General features: G+C 39.4%; 2 protein-coding genes across 2 annotated transcripts in view; one reads left to right on the forward strand and one right to left on the reverse strand.

Moving 5' to 3' along the window:
- Nucleotides 1-15,928, forward strand: part of LOC149086564 (soluble guanylate cyclase 88E-like) — a 101,056-nt gene that overhangs the window by 15,684 nt on the left and 69,444 nt on the right. Inside the window, exon 2 of the mRNA XM_089230921.1 lies at nucleotides 14,460-14,738. Within this exon, the coding sequence (XP_089087047.1) occupies nucleotides 14,460-14,738 (279 nt within the window). The remainder of the gene's footprint in view (nucleotides 1-14,459; nucleotides 14,739-15,928) is intronic.
- LOC149086565 (uncharacterized) lies at nucleotides 15,125-15,751 on the reverse strand. The gene has a single exon (XM_089231764.1). It carries the CDS (start codon nucleotides 15,749-15,751, stop codon nucleotides 15,125-15,127), a length of 627 nt encoding a protein of 208 aa, XP_089087890.1.

Raw genomic sequence — 15,928 nt, forward strand, 5'->3', positions numbered from 1 at the left:
GTGAGTAAGTGATTGAGTGGGTGAGTGAGTGATCCAGTAGTGACTGAGTGACCGAGTGAGTAAGTGATTTATCGAGTCAGTGATTGAGCGGGTGAGTGAGTGACCCAGTAGTGACTGAGTGACCGAGTGAGTAAGTGATTGAGAGAGCGAGTAAATTGGTTAGTGAGTGAGGGAGTGAGCGAATTGGTTAGTTAGTTAGTTTTTAACCTAGTAGTGTCACAAATGATTAAAAAATCCGATTGTTCCGAAAACGTATTTATTATGAAGTGTAGATTTGAAGACACTTGGATCGGGCGTCCTCTTCGTCGTGGTGGTCGTCGTCAGCCGCGCTTTGACATTTGGAACTGCTTTCAAGGAACGCGTAACGATTTCCCTAATACCAACAATTCTATAGAAAGATGGCATCGAGCGTTCCAACAGCAATTATCTGCTCACCACCCAGATACATGGAAGTTCATCGGTGCCATAAAAAGAGAACAGAGTTTGAATGAAGTTCGGATGGAGCAAATTGTAAGTGGACAAAACCATCACATTGATTAGGAGAAAGAAATACCGGGACTCTGCGCAGAGATTAAAGAATTTACCCTTCACCGAATTCGCAAATTTTATGGGGTCCCAGACTGGATGTACCTTGGGCTTCCACTATCGCAAGGACCCCTGGAAATGAAACCTTTTAATTTCCCCATGAAGGTATATGTGCAATCCCCCGGGTACCCCGACCCTGTATGTTGGAAGCACTGGTGATATATGTATATTTTACGTATACATACCTCTCGGCATGACCCCCACGAGGGCAGGGCTGACAGGGGCCGGAACGTTTCTTATCGCTTTTTGATATTTTCACACTATAAATTAAGCACAGAGGGGCCCGTGAAAACGCTGGTTTGGGAGCCCGCCATCTATTTCAGCTTAGGGGACCTGCTGTAGGATGTGGGAAACTCGGGTTACATGCACATTACTTGGTCCCGATGTGTTAAATGGGTCCCGATATATACAAGAGTTAAATGAAAACTTGACCCCAAAATCGTAACCGACTTCCGTAACACAAAAACGTAACAGATTTCCATCACTCAAAAAAAGTCACCGACTCCCGTAATAAAAAAATCGTCACTAATTTCCGTTGCATAGGAAGTATATATATACGTATATAGTAAATATAGAGTACATATACTAGATACGCACTAAGGCGGGATTCCTGAAAGTTCATCACGTGAAATCGCGGGTAACAGCTAGTTCATCATAAAAAAAATCCATTGGTTACTGATGATCAGCGATGTTTTTTATAACATCAAAGTGATAACAGGAGATGATTTTAAGCATTTTTAGGAAGTTAATTCATCGCGTATCCACCTACTTTATTATCTTTTAATTCTGTTATTATCCCTTTTAACATTTCATTAGAAGTTTCTGAGTAAAACAGAGTTAATGGAATTTTGTTGAATATACTATCTTGTATTTGGCAACAGCAATTTGTAATTTATACAAATACAAGGCCACAACAGGCAAAATGCCCAGCGAGGTGGCTGAGAAAAAGATCCCCACAATAAATATGGATGTCATATATTTAAAAAATACAGCAACCCGAATCCGTATCATCTGAATTTCTTCTCATAAAGTCATTATTTAAACTTTCCGCCATATCTTTAGGACATGGCACTTACTCACTCAATAGATCACTCACTCACTTAGCAGCTCGCTCACTCACTCACGGACTGACTTACTTGCTCATTGAATCATTAACCCACTCGCTCACTGAATCACTTACTCACTCGCTCACTGAATCACTTACTCACTCGCTCACTGAATCACTTACTCACTGGGTCACTCAGTCACTCACTGGGTCACTCAGTCACTCACTGGGTCACTCAGTCACTCACTGGGTCACTCACTCACTCAGTAACTCAATCGCTCATTCCCTCGCTAACTGACTCGCATCGAACTGTCGTCGGTGAATTGCATGGCGGTGAATTGTCGGTCGGTGAATTTTCCTAGCGGTGAATTGCATGGCGGTGAATTGTTGGTCGGTGAATTTTCCTAGCGGTGAATTGCATGGCGGTGAATTGTTGGTCGGTGAATTTTCCTAGCGGTGAATTGCATGGCGGTGAATTGTTGTCGGTGAATTTTCCTAGCGGTGAATTGCATGGCGGTGAATTGTTGTCGGTGAATTTTCCGGCGGTGAATTGTTGGCGGTGAATTTTCCGTAAACCCTGCAAAGGCTAGGAACCGACGAAAACGTTCAATTCTGGTCTGGTGTGAATGGGACCAAATTATAAGGATTACACAATCTATGTTATATCCACGGTTTATCCTATATGCGGGTTATGTTATAAGTGTACTGGGATATATTAACGTGGATCGAAAAGTATACAGGCCCGTCATTTAGGGGGTGGGGGCAGGGGGAGCCACCCTGGCTTTTGAAAATACACTACAAATGGTATATATATATATGTATACATATGCGTACCTTTAGTACATTCTCTTTGCCCACCCCTGGCAAAAGTTCACCCCCCCCCCCCGGAAAAAGTTGAAATGACGGCCCTGAGAGAGAGAAAGTGTAGGAAATTTTTTTTTCTTTTTCGAAATTACTTTTGGCATGGGGGGGGGGGGGGAGTTGTGTGTGTATTAGTTTGTATAATTTTTTTACTGAAATCCGTTCATATCTTCTGGTGGCCCAAGCGCCCCAAAAATAGTTAAAAATTGACATTTTCATGAAAATGTATTAAAAATTGTAAATTAATGAAAAATGTTTATACATTTTGGGCAGAGTATTCAGGTATTAAAGTATATAAACTTATAAATAACAATAATTTTATAATAATACATGAAGTATAAATTTAAAAATCAAAGCATGAAGTATAAATTTTAAATCATAAAACTTATAAAAATTGAACTTTCAGTCATAACGACTTTTAATTCCATTAATTTGAAGAGATTTACGTATTTCTAAATGTTGCAATTCTTTTTGGTATTAAAATGTTCGATATGGCTTCTTCATTTTATCTTATTCAATATGAAGCCGTGTCTCTTCTCCACACACACTTTCCGACACTAGGTGAGAATGTATCTTTCGACTGCTTGGGTATGGCATGAATATTTTCACCGTTCCTTCCAACTTTTACTATTCCAAATAATTTTGTACATTTAAAAATAAACAATAAGCAATTTTTCATTCTCTGCCAATATATTATTTTCCCTCTGAAATCGATTGTCTAACTCATTTTTTATTTTTATTAGAAATTTGCATAAAAATCGATTTTTTGCCAAATATTTAAGTGTCTTGGGGCACCGGAAGAAATTAATTGAAGTTGAAAAATTTGGCATTTATGCCAGTATGCTTAAAAGACAACTTTTGCACCCCATGCCAATTCTTTTATCCATTTTGATTTTTCGATCCATCCTACTGTATATGGAACTTTTTGGAATTTCGAAAAAAAGATTATATAAAACACATTTGAACAATAAGTTTAAATTAGGGAAGTAGAGATATTACAGTCTTATCCCGTTTTAACGAATACTGTTACAGTGAAAATCCCGTTTTGACGAACACTTCTAATCCCTCAGATGACTTTACATAGGAACAATGCAAAAACCTGGAATTAAATATAATAACTATTAAATAATATAATTTAAGCCTTTTTGAAATTAAAATAAAGCAATAAAATTTGAGGAATCGAAAAAACCGCTTGAAACCACGCGCGAAAATAAAACGAAAGAGAAAAAAAAAAACACCAATCAACTTCGCTAAATTTGAACTTCGCCAAATATTTCACTATGAGTGACGTAATGGCACATGACTAACTTCGACCAATCACGATGCGCAAAATTTCCATAATGTTACTAGAAGAGTAGGATTTGTTTATTCGCATCCTGGTGATGTTCGAATGATTGCGGAGAACAGGGAGACAAGCATCAGAGAGAGAAAGGAAAGTTTGCAGAATGGTATTACACTCGCCTAAGATACCACGCATATTTTCCTAGCGCGCAGTGGTTTCCTCTTAACCTTTTTCCCATCAGTGTAATACGATTTACCGTCCCGCACGTTTATACATTTTTAATTCCTTTTTTTTGTGCTAAGGTTGAAAATTAGTTCAAAAATTAAACTAAAAATTATTATCACTTTTTAACATTTTTGGAAAAATTTGAGAGGAAAAAAAATTCTTCTTCACACACTTATTTTTGAAGCGTTTGAATTTTTTGAAGTTTTCTTTTCTGAAACATGCTCACGGCACTTTCAAATCTAAGAGCAGCATGCTGATAACGTGAGGCACGAATGTAAACGAACTACAAAATATTTTGTGCGAAAAAAGAACTTTTGCAACGTAAAATATCGTACGACACATTTCTGTGAGCGAAAGCTACAAAAATGAGGTGTCAAAATGTCACATTTTCGCACCTTATCGGTATGATTCATATTTTTCAAAGAATTGAAAAAGCCAATTGAATTCTCCTTGTCTTTTCAATTTTTCTGAAATATCAGTCACCACGTTAAAAAAAAAATTCCATCGCGCTCACCCCCAAATCACTGCCCTAGCGTTTGCGTGGAATTCCGATTCTACAAAGTTTCAAAGATTATTTTTGGAAAGATTTTAACGACCGTATGCTTTTGGAAGTGGTCAACTTATTATGTGTAAGATTAGTTACTCGTATATTGCAGTATTGCAGTTTCAAAAAAATATTCAAAGGAACAGTTAACATTAACATTTTAATCAGGATTGTAAGTGGTGCAAAATCTATGTTTATGTGCGTGTGTGTGTCGTAAAACGTTGAGCAAAATCTCAAACGGGTTTACGTTTGTCGGTCTTATTATTTATCTCATATAATAATCAAAAATTTTTCTACAATGGTATTCAACGGTTTGGGTGCTGAGGGTATGTGAACCCGTTTGATTTGCTCAACAATGGAGTTTCACGATAAGAGATAGATTGAGCGAACATAGATTTTCCTCTTTTCAACGACATCGCAAGTCAGTTTGTAGGTCTTGTACTTTCAAAGTAAGAATAAGCCAAGCAAATTTGCGATATTTCATTACACCGAATTACCGAGACACCATTATAAACAGGAATGAGTCAATTTTCACCCATTGTATTTTTGGACCCTCAGAACCTGTACTACTGCTGCTACTAAACCGCATATGCACCTCTCAAACATACCTCTGTGGAATTTCTAACGAACTGGTGCGTGGAATAATACGTGCCGTGTATGTGTTGTGTACCTAACGCGAAGCTTCTCCCTGAGAAATATCGGTTTGTTTACAATAAGTGCTGCCATTTACCTCCCAAAATCGAAGTAATAAACTCAGAAGCTTCTTATTACGCATGAATTTTAAACGATGTAGGCTTCATTGTTCACTGTGGAAGTTTTTTTTTTTTTGAAATGGGAGATAGGGATCGCATCTTTATTTCGAAATTTCGATTCCTTCTGTTAAAGTAGACACCCTGCTGATAGCCTGATCATGTAAAAAATTATAAGCCATGCAAATTTGTGGTCTTTCATTACACCGACACGGTGCATATACCACGTACTCCAATCGGCGAAGGATGAATTCTTGATCAAAAGGAATGTCTATGGATAGATCTAGTTACAAGGACTGGCAGGACTGTCTCAAGAGCATCATGGGCCTCCAACCCCAATGAGTTTTTGAGTTTTTCCTTGGCCAGTTCCCCTGGCTAAAAATGCTTGCCTACAAATTTTCATGATTACTTTCGAAAATTTCAGTCGTATGACAACATTTTTGTGAAGCCCCCACGGGCTGTGCCCAGAGTTGAACTGCTAGGACCGGCAGGAAAAGAATTGAAAGGACACGGTTGAGAAGGGAAATTCATAATGTCGTTTATAGATGAGTGATAGGAATGGCTCGCACATTTCTTACTTGCCTTACTTTCTTCCTTTCAAACTGAGCACAACTCCAGTCAATCGCTATGGGCAATTTACTACCGAGAGCGTTGTGTCGGAGGTGTGAGTGTGTGTACCTAACAATCTCGTGCGTATGTAGTGTTGCATCTGATTTTTCCAGCGCTGCCATCTATATTTCAGAAATGTAATGATTGAATATTTGTACCATTGTAGGCCCCTTGCTCTCTGTGGCGAGACTTTTGAATAGGGAGATCGGTTCGCATTCGCGCCTCGAAGTTGGGAACCACACAAAACCAACTTCAGCCAACCACCACTCGTGGCGATGGTGGGGTTCATACCATAGAATTATCTTGAGTACATATTTCATATTTATACTTTGCTATTATAAATACGAGGGAACTGCTCTGAGCTAGGGCCCCTGCTCTGTCACCTATTGAATAAGAACAAAACTCTCTTAAAATTGAACTAAAATAAAACGATTTTTTTTTTTTTTTTTTTTTTTTTTAATATTGCTCTCATTTTTTTTTTTAAATTTTCGTTGTGTATTTTCGATCGACTTATATTTATTTTTCTCGTTCGCATTTCATTTTCGTTGTTTTTTCGCCAGGTTCGCTCGCTTCTTTGATATAAGTTCGTAGGTTTTTGGACGTTAGTGTTAGCAAACAGTGTATACTTTTTCACGGGTACTCTCAATAACGTTGTTTTCCTTCCATTTGGGCCTATTGTTGTAGTGTTAGTGTTTTGAGATAGTTAGCTAATTCTAATAAGTATAAATTGTACTTCGCAGCTTAATACTTTTTTTTAGAGGGTGTTGTATTCTTTATATACATATTTATTTTATTCTTCGTGATTTAGTGCTGAGCATTCTACTTTACGTAATTTTTTCGTATAGTCTCTTACGTATATTTTGCATAGTAATGTATTTTACATTATTTTAATTTCCAGTTAACGTTTCTCATTTTCGTATTGTTAAGTATTATTATTATTATCTAGCTTTAGCAATAGTGTTAGTATGCCTCGACCTCGACTAGTGTTGTGTAGAGCTTGCGACGGGAGGTTTCCCTGGTCTAGGGGTATAGTAGCTGATAGTTTCAATTGTAAAGGGTGCTTGGATAGAAAAAGGCTGGAACTCGAGGTCGAAGCTTTACGGGAAAAAGTTAGGGTGCTAGAGGGCCCGGTTATAACGGACCCTCTGGTCGTCGAGCCACCTGTTGATGAAGAAGCAATCTCCACGAACAACGACATTTTAGAGGGCGAATGGGTGGTCGTGGATGAGGTAGAGGGGGATAGTGATAGGGGTTTAATCATCGGCGATTCTATGGTTAGGGAACTTGGGAACCGAGTGTGTAGGGATTTTCGGGGTTTCGAGCGCTGTTGTCTTCCTGGGGGGAAGATTGGCAACGTTCGAGACGTTTTTCATCGCCGAAAGTTGCCCTTGCGGGTGATTCTGTGGGTGGGAACAAATCAGGTAGGAGCGAATATTAGTGAGTCTCTGTCAGAATACCGGGATTTACTATTATCCGCTAGGGAGGGGGGTTCAGATGTGGCAGTGATTCCAGTGCTGCCAAGGGGTAGTAGGGGATATAGGAGTAGGATCCACCAATTCAATATAGGCCTGAAGGACATTTGCTCCTCACTTGGGGTCACGTTCTTGGAGCTTCCCGCATTTACCGATAGGTGGCTTCGTTCGGATGGGATCCATCTAAATAAGAGAGGGGTCTGGGAGGTTTACGATAGTCTTAGGTCAGGTTTTTTACTCCCAGACCACGTAGTCGGGAATGCGGGTTAGTTAATGATAATCACAACAGTACTGACGGGGAATTACCCACCTCTGACTTGGATGGCTTCTCGATTGACAACAAACCACCGGGCAAATTAAAATGTGTGTTAATAAATGCCAGGAGCTTGGGTAACAAGAAAGATTTTTTAGAAACTATGATAGTTGTGGAGGACTTGGATCTTATAGCCATTACAGAATCTTGGGCAAACGATGGGGATGAATCTTTCTTACACATCTCCGGATACGATACTTTTTTGAGAAATAGATCTGATAGGAAAGGGGGTGGAGTGTTGATATACGTGAAATCATGTTTGAAGGCTAGAGAGTGTAACGTGCAGAGAAGTGATATTGAAACCATATGGGTTGAACTTGAGAACAAAAGACGTCATAAGCTTATTGTTGGGGTTTGTTACAATCCACCGAATAGGGATCAAAACTATATCGCCAAAATGCATGATGAAATTTCCTACATGTGTAAGCGAAAGAGGGTTCTCATACTAGGGGATTTCAATTACCCGGGTATTGATTGGGAGAACCTTTCATCTGGAAATCAGTATGAAAGAGACTTTCTTAAGTTGGTGCTCGAAAATTTTTTGTATCAGCATGTATCAGAAGCCACTAGGGGTACTGCTATTTTGGATTTAGTTCTTACTAGTTCTGAGGATCTAGTTGAACATGTTTCGGTGGGGGAAGAGTTTTCTTCCAGTGATCATCGTATCGTCAGATTTCACTGTAACTTTTCCTCGGGTAAGGTTGACAACAAAAGACTGGTTCCTTGTTTTCGGAGAACTAACTTTGATGTTTTGCGAAGAAGGTTAGCGGAAGTTTTCAAAGACCGGTTGGAATCAGTAGGGGTGGTAAGTCAATGGGAAGAATTTAGTACGAAGCTGTCCTCTGTTTTGCACGACGTCATACCCTTTGTTCGAAAAAAGCGTGTTTGTACATCACACCCTCTATGGTTCACGGATAGCGTGCGGAACCTTTATCTTGAAAAGAAAAGAGCATTCAGAGAGTATAAAAGTGGACGAGGTGACCTATCATTGTTTACTGATAAAAGAAGACTGTTGAAGAAAGCGATAAGGGATAGTAAAAAGCAAGTTGAATCTAGGTTGAGATAACATTGGCTCTGACCCAAAATCATTTTTTCGATACGTCAATAATGGATGTAAGGGGACAGTTGGCCCCCTCTCGATAGGAGGCTCAAAAGTAGAGAGCAATGTAGGCATGTGTAGTGCTTTCAATGACTTTTTCGCGTCGGTTTTTAATGGAGATAATGATATTCGATATACGGGTGTTGCATGGGGTAATAAAACGCTCAACGATATTCAAGTGGAAGACGTGGAGTTCCTAAATCTTCTAAGAAATGTATGTGCAAGCAAAGCACCAGGACCAGATGATATCTATCCCAGGGTTCTCAGGGAAGGTGCTAATGAATTGATGGGGCCAGTCGCACAGATATACAGGAGTAGTGTTGCTGAGGGTATCGTCCCGAGAGATTGGAAACTGGCTAACGTTGTTCCGATATTTAAGAAGGGTAGTAGAGAAGTGGTGTCTAATTATCGTCCAGTGAGTTTGACGAGCTCCCTCTCGAAAATTTTGGAAATTATCATCAAAAGGCAGTTTGTGAAGTGGATAGACGAGAATAATGTATTGTCGGATAATCAGCATGGGTTCAGGAAGGGGAAGTCATGTGTAACTAACCTCCTTTGCTTCTATGATTACGTGACTAAGGCTTTGGGTAAGAGCAAAAATGTCGACGTTGTTTACCTTGATTTCCAGAAGGCATTCGATCGGGTCCAACATGGCAAACTCTTGAAGCGTTTACACGAGATTGGAATAGGGGGCAACTTGCTGAATTGGATAGAATCGTGGTTAAGAGATAGGTCGCAACGAGTTATGGTGAACGGGGAATTCTCTGGTTGGACAGACGTCACAAGTGGAGTTCCTCAGGGAAGTGTCCTTGGCCCCATACTTTTTTCACTTTTTATCGACAAACTCGATCAGGGTATCGATGGAATTACTAGCAAATTCGCAGATGATGTGAAGCTAATGGGGGTAATCGGAAATGAAAGCGATAGGGAGTTGCTCCAGACCAACTTAAACAAGATTGCAGCATGGGCAAATGAATGGAGCATGACGTTTAGCGTAGATAAGTGCATGGTCGCTCATTTTGGTTCGAACAACCCACGGTTCTCTTACGAGTTGAATGGTGTCACTATCCCGGATGCAACTAGAGTCACCGATTTGGGAATTCTCATTGACGAGCGACTTAAGTTTTCTGAACATTGTTCAGCGGTTGTCAAAAAATCGAATAGAATGCTTGGTCTCATTTTCAAAAAGGTCTCTTCGCGTTCTCCTAAAGTCATTCTTCCGCTTTTTCGAGGCTTAGTTCGTCCTGGACTGGAGTATGCTGTAAGGTTTTGGAGACCATACCTACAGAGGGACATAGACTTGGTTGAAGGGGTGCAGAGAAGAGCTACGCGTGTCCTTATTGGCACACGGGGCTTGAGTTATGAAGAAAGACTTCATTTTTTGAATATGTTTACATTGGATGAACGCAGGTGTCGAGGAGATATGATCGAAGTGTTCAAAATTTTCAATGGGATGGATAGGATGGACCATGAACTTTTAGTACACCGCCAATCGACTGCTTTTACAAGGGGACACCAGTATCGATTGGTGAGGGACAATGCAAGGTTATGGTGTCGCAGGGAATTTTTCTCCAATAGGGTTGTTAATAAATGGAATAGCTTACCCCCGGAGGTAGTAAATTGTAACACAATTGACACGTTTAAAAAGAAATACGATAAACATGTTGGGGTAAATCGAGAAGCTATCCATTCTTAGAATAAGACAACCATAAGTATTCTTTATGGGCATTGTATAATATTTTATCATGTGTATATATTGTTTGTAATTTGTGTTAATTGCATTTTTAATGGGGTTGCTGTATTTTTGAAACATATGACAACCATATTTTTATGGGCATCTTTTTATCAGCCACCTCGTTGGGCATTTTGCCTGTTGTGGCGTTGTATTTGTATTTGTATTTGTATTTGAATTTAAAAAAAAAATATGGTTGTTTGTTTTAAACCAATGTGCAGAATAAAAATGAACCCCATGTGGTATGAAACCATGATTTTTATTTTCATGTTGCTTACCGGTGTAAAGTGTAAATTTTATGCGCCAAAATACAGTTTATTATGTTCTTTGCCATTTACAAAAAGTAATTTAGCGTCAAACAAAAAAAATATTAATCGGTATTTTGGCACATGAAATTTCTCCCGTATGCAGCCTAAAAACGAATAATATATGGTACTAGCTATAATACCCGGCGCTGCCCGGGGTTTCTTCAATGAGGCTTTTTTGGATCACGTGATATCTCACTTTCTTTGAGGGACATACAAACCGTGTCTAAGTTGATCAATACGGCGACTTCCTGCGTGACTCATGAAAGAAACAAATCTAGAATTAAAGAAACGTAGAAATGAATTTATATTTTTTCTTTGGTGCTAGGTATTTCGATTACACCCCCTTTGAACTTCAAGTTATCCCCGTCTCTGCCTGTTTCTGCTTTAAAAAATGCTTAATTAAAGCTGTGGAATTTTTTCGATGTACTTTTTACGGGGCCCATAATTAATTTTAAAGCAACCTAAACTATATGAATTTATGCAGTTGAATATTAAAAGACAATATGGAGACATTAATTTTCATACAAGATATACAGAAGACTGGATGTTGTGAAGATATTTATTACTTGAGATGTTAATTTTTTAAGGAAGGAAAAAACTCATCTCTGCCTCTACCGGGAGTCGAACCCGGGTCCCTCGATTGCCGGACGAGTGCTCTGACCACTAAGCTACAGAGGAGATAGAGATTTTCCTTCGCTAGAGCGTATATATGCCGAACGGAACCGTGCAATGGACGGTGAAACCGATCAGCTAATAGCTCATGGACGACGAGCCACCAGAGGGCTATATATATGACATGAATGTCGCTCTCCACTTGTTAATACAAGATATACAGAAGACTGGATGTTGTGAAGATATTTATTACTTGAGATGTTAATTTTTTAAGGAAGGAAAAAACTCATCTCTGCCTCTACCGGGAGTCGAACCCGGGTCCCTCGATTGCCGGACGAGTGCTCTGACCACTAAGCTACAGAGGAAATAGAGTCCATTGCACGGTTCCGTTCGGCATATATACGCTCTAGCGAAGGAAAATCTCTATCTCCTCTGTAGCTTAGTGGTCAGAGCACTCGTCCGGCAATCGAGGGACCCGGGTTCGACTCCCGGTAGAGGCAGAGATGAGTTTTTTTCCTTCCTTAAAAAATTAACATCTCAAGTAATAAATATCTTCACAACATCCAGTCTTCTGTATATCTTGTATTAACAAGTGGAGAGTGACATTCATGTCATTAATTTTCATGCTTGAGGGGATATAAATAAAAAGTAGAAATCAATGTTATTGCATGGATATCCAACTCGAAAGTAGGTCCGGCTAATTACTTCATATTTAATCTCCCGGGCTTCGTATATCTATCTCTAAGTGAACTCAATATTTCAAACATCGAGTATTTAATACAATTTTTAAAACTATCGATGTGACAGAAAACCCCACCAAATTTCCGCATTTCTACATTAAAATCGGCAATTTTAACACTGATATCTATGAGTATCACCCTTTACCTGACCCTCAAAGTGATGATGATTATGACGTCTATTCAAAAAGCCTCATTAATGAGAGTATTGAAAATGTGGCAAAGCATTATAAAGGCATATCTTATTATTCATATAGTAACAGGATTAGAGAAGTAACAAACCATTGTAAAGGCATAAACACGTCTGAAACGCATTGCTAGGGAACCACGGTAACCAAAGTAAACGTTCCGAAAGTGATTGTTGAGACCCGAAAATCATTGTTGCCCCACAGTTTTTTTGCCCGTTTGGGGCATTTGCCCTGCTCTGACGAAATTTTAAAGTAGCCTATCGTTCAAGTCGGGTCCCATTTGGTATATATGCAAAATCTGGCAACGACCGATCTAAAATTGTAGATTTGTGTAGAGAACACACACACACACACACAGAAAATCAATTTTATATAAATAGATTATAACAACACATTCTGTTCATTTCCGTGCTGCATACCGGTTTTGAAACCAGGAATTAACTTCATTCAAAAAAGATACAACAGATAGTTAAGTTTTTATTTAATAGGTGGCAGCAGAGGCCACGTATTCTTGTGGCAGATAATTATTTTCCCGATGTTTTTGTGTAGAAGAGAAATGCGCATTAATGTTTTCTACAGTTTCAGAATCAATTGCAAAATTTGTATCCCTTTCGGACACTTTATAATGAAAAAAAAAAAAAAGGCCCATATAATCTATAATATTTTTTTGAAAATATATTTTTACGTTTTTATACAAACTAAGAAGTTTTTCTCTTTTTTCGCGAATACCATTATGATATACTATTTTCCTAGAAGTGTTTTCCAGAAAAGCCCAGTTGCAGTATGTGATTTCATTTTTAGCCCAGTTGCAGCATATGAGAGCCCATATAGCAGCAACGGGCTGTTAAATATTAGGATCGTGGAAATATATCGAAATACGTTGACTATACAATTTGCATCGTGGCTGCCAAAGAAAGAATTTCTGTGGAATTTCACCGCGATGGAAAAAATTTAAAAATGAAAGTGCTTGAAATTTTTGTTCCTTTAATATGCCCGCGTTCACCATGTGGTAAAAAAGAAGAAAAAAACATGTCCGGCCGAAAACTTTTATATGCCCTGGGCATACTCAGCCCTTCTGTATAGGATTTTCACCGTAGATTGCTTGTGTTTTTGCACTGAGCTATTTAATTAAAATCGAGGAGGTGGAATAGTTTCTTTTCAACTTGCGTTCAACTTCAATATTTCGCGATCTGTTTCACAGCCATTTTATCCAATCTTTGTTCTATTCGGAACCTCTCCAAATACAGTAGTACAGTCTGCTTTTGTCAGCCAAAAATATATGGATACCTATGAGTTGTTACGGCTTAAGAGGCACACCCTCCGTTCAAACATTTACAAAAGCCCTCGGGCAAAAGAGGAAGAATGGCCGACTGTCAGTCGTTGAAGACTATTCTGATCCGGAGTAGTTATGCATATATCCGTTCTACAATTAACGAAAGATTCACATCTGACGCATATCCGGTTGAATGGGATGTTCATATGTAGAAAAGTCGTGGTGGGCAGAAACATGACAGACTCGCTGTCACGAATGACCTGGCCCAAACAAGACCGATTGCGAAAGTTATCAAATTTATTATATATACAGTATTTACATTTTTTCCTTAGTTTATTTACGCCGAAATCTTTTCTGTTTAATCAACATTCCATGTTTGATTTTTATACGGACAGATAAAAACACTACCAACAAAAAATACATCTTTTTTTCCCCGAAGTTATTTCTACAGATATTCATTCAAAAAATTTATCGATAAAAAGGAGTACCGTCTATAAGCCAATTGGTTTTGCTCCGAAATTCATTCTCATAAAGATGAAAGGGGATTGGCTTATTATTGTTATCCATTGCACTTTTGTTGTGAAAGCGACAACATCCCAAAATATTCAATTTTTCAGTTTCGTTAATAACATTTCACAACGAAACGTTTTTGTTTTTACTTTCTTCAAACTCCACTGAAACTCACACACTCAGAAATTTTTGAGATTAAAACTTTTTCACGGGGCGATATTTTACGGAATATATAAAACGGATCAAATGTATATCGATTGTATAGGATGGCATGTTTATTTCATGATTGCTTTTTAATTTTACGTATGGAAACAGGTTGTAGGAGTATCGGAACGAGAATTTCTGGATTCGATGGGGAAGTATTTCGTGTCGTTCGTCGGACAGTACGGATACGATCGGGTGCTCGGCGTGCTCGGACGGCACATGAGAGATTTCCTGAACGGCCTGGACAACTTACACGAATACTTGAAATTCAGTTACCCGAGGATGAAGGCACCTTCTTTCTTCTGCGAAAACGAGACGCCTTCGGGCCTGACGTTGCACTACAGGAGCACGAGGAGAGGTTTCCTCTGGTACACCATCGGACAAATAAGGGTGAATATATTTCTTTCTTTCTTTTTTTTAAATGCTTTCGCAGAACAAATTGGATTAGGTAACCTCGTGATTTAATTCAGAAAGTGTTGAAAGAAAGCGAATATCTTTGTAACTGTGTGTGATTTCGGTGAGGAGAGCAACGACATCTTTCCGTCCGACAGTTGCTAAAGCTCGACCGCAGGCTCAACACACGCGCAGAGTTGCTGGCCACTTCATGAACTGGACAAACTCGGAAACTGCCATGACATATATGTATATAATATTTATTTTTTCACATCGAACAATTTCACAATAAAATTGCTATAAATTAATTTTCTCAAAATGTTTATGCAAGCGATGTTCTTGAAAATACACGAGTTGTTGACGTGGACAAAAGAATGTTTCGCCTATGGCTTCTTAATTTTTCTGAGAGCGGGATAAATGTTATCGAACGCTTCGTATAGTTCCGAGCTGAACTTCGCTCCCGTGAGAACGATTTTACCAGAGAGAAACGCCAGAATTACTATCCTCGGCTTGACCATGCGATACACGAGGCCGGGGAAAAGCTCCGGTTCGTAGGCGCAATAATTAGAGTGAGTTAAATTGAGCACTTCCAAGCAGAGCGGAAATCCCAAATCGCAACTGGCCACAATATTGTGTACCCTGAACTCCTGAAACTGCGCCCTGAATCCAAGCTTCTGCACGATTCTGGCAAATTTCCTCGCGGCTATTCTAGAGCGCGGCACGGTTTTGGCTCCGGTGCATACTATTTTTCCGGTGCCGAAAATCAGTGCCGTCGTTTTCGGTTCGCGAATCCTCATGATGACAGCTCCGAAACGTTTGGGATTGTACTCTGCGTTCCTCGCGTGCTGAGCTATCTCCTTTAGGTTCAATCTGCAACCCAAGTTCGCCGACGACACTACGTTCTGCAACCGTGGCTCCACAGTGCGCGTTGTATCAGAACATGGAAATGATGTTGGCACGGGACTGGGAACAAGAGACGGGTGCTCCACTTTTACTTTTGCCGGCAACATCACGAACGGGACCGAATCCGACGACGACGCTAAAATGTTCTGTACTGTAAGCAGCAGCTCCGAGCGTTTCTTCCGGTTGCAGTGGCTTTATAAGATTCGTCAACTTGCTTCTTACAGAACGATGCCGTCTCTCGATACTGCTGAGGAACACTGCAAATACCGAAGCTAATACTGAAC

The sequence above is a fragment of the Pholcus phalangioides genome, unplaced genomic scaffold (genome assembly GCF_987345545.1).
Source record: "Pholcus phalangioides strain wild (caught in Gottingen) unplaced genomic scaffold, Ppha-v1.0 ptg000004l_1, whole genome shotgun sequence".
Lineage (NCBI taxonomy): Eukaryota > Metazoa > Arthropoda > Arachnida > Araneae > Pholcidae > Pholcus > Pholcus phalangioides.

Coding starts and splice junctions, on each gene's coding strand:
- LOC149086565 (XM_089231764.1), bottom strand. CDS start 15,751: ATGTTGCCGGCAAAAGTAAAAGTGGAGCACCCGTCTCTTGTTCCCAGT.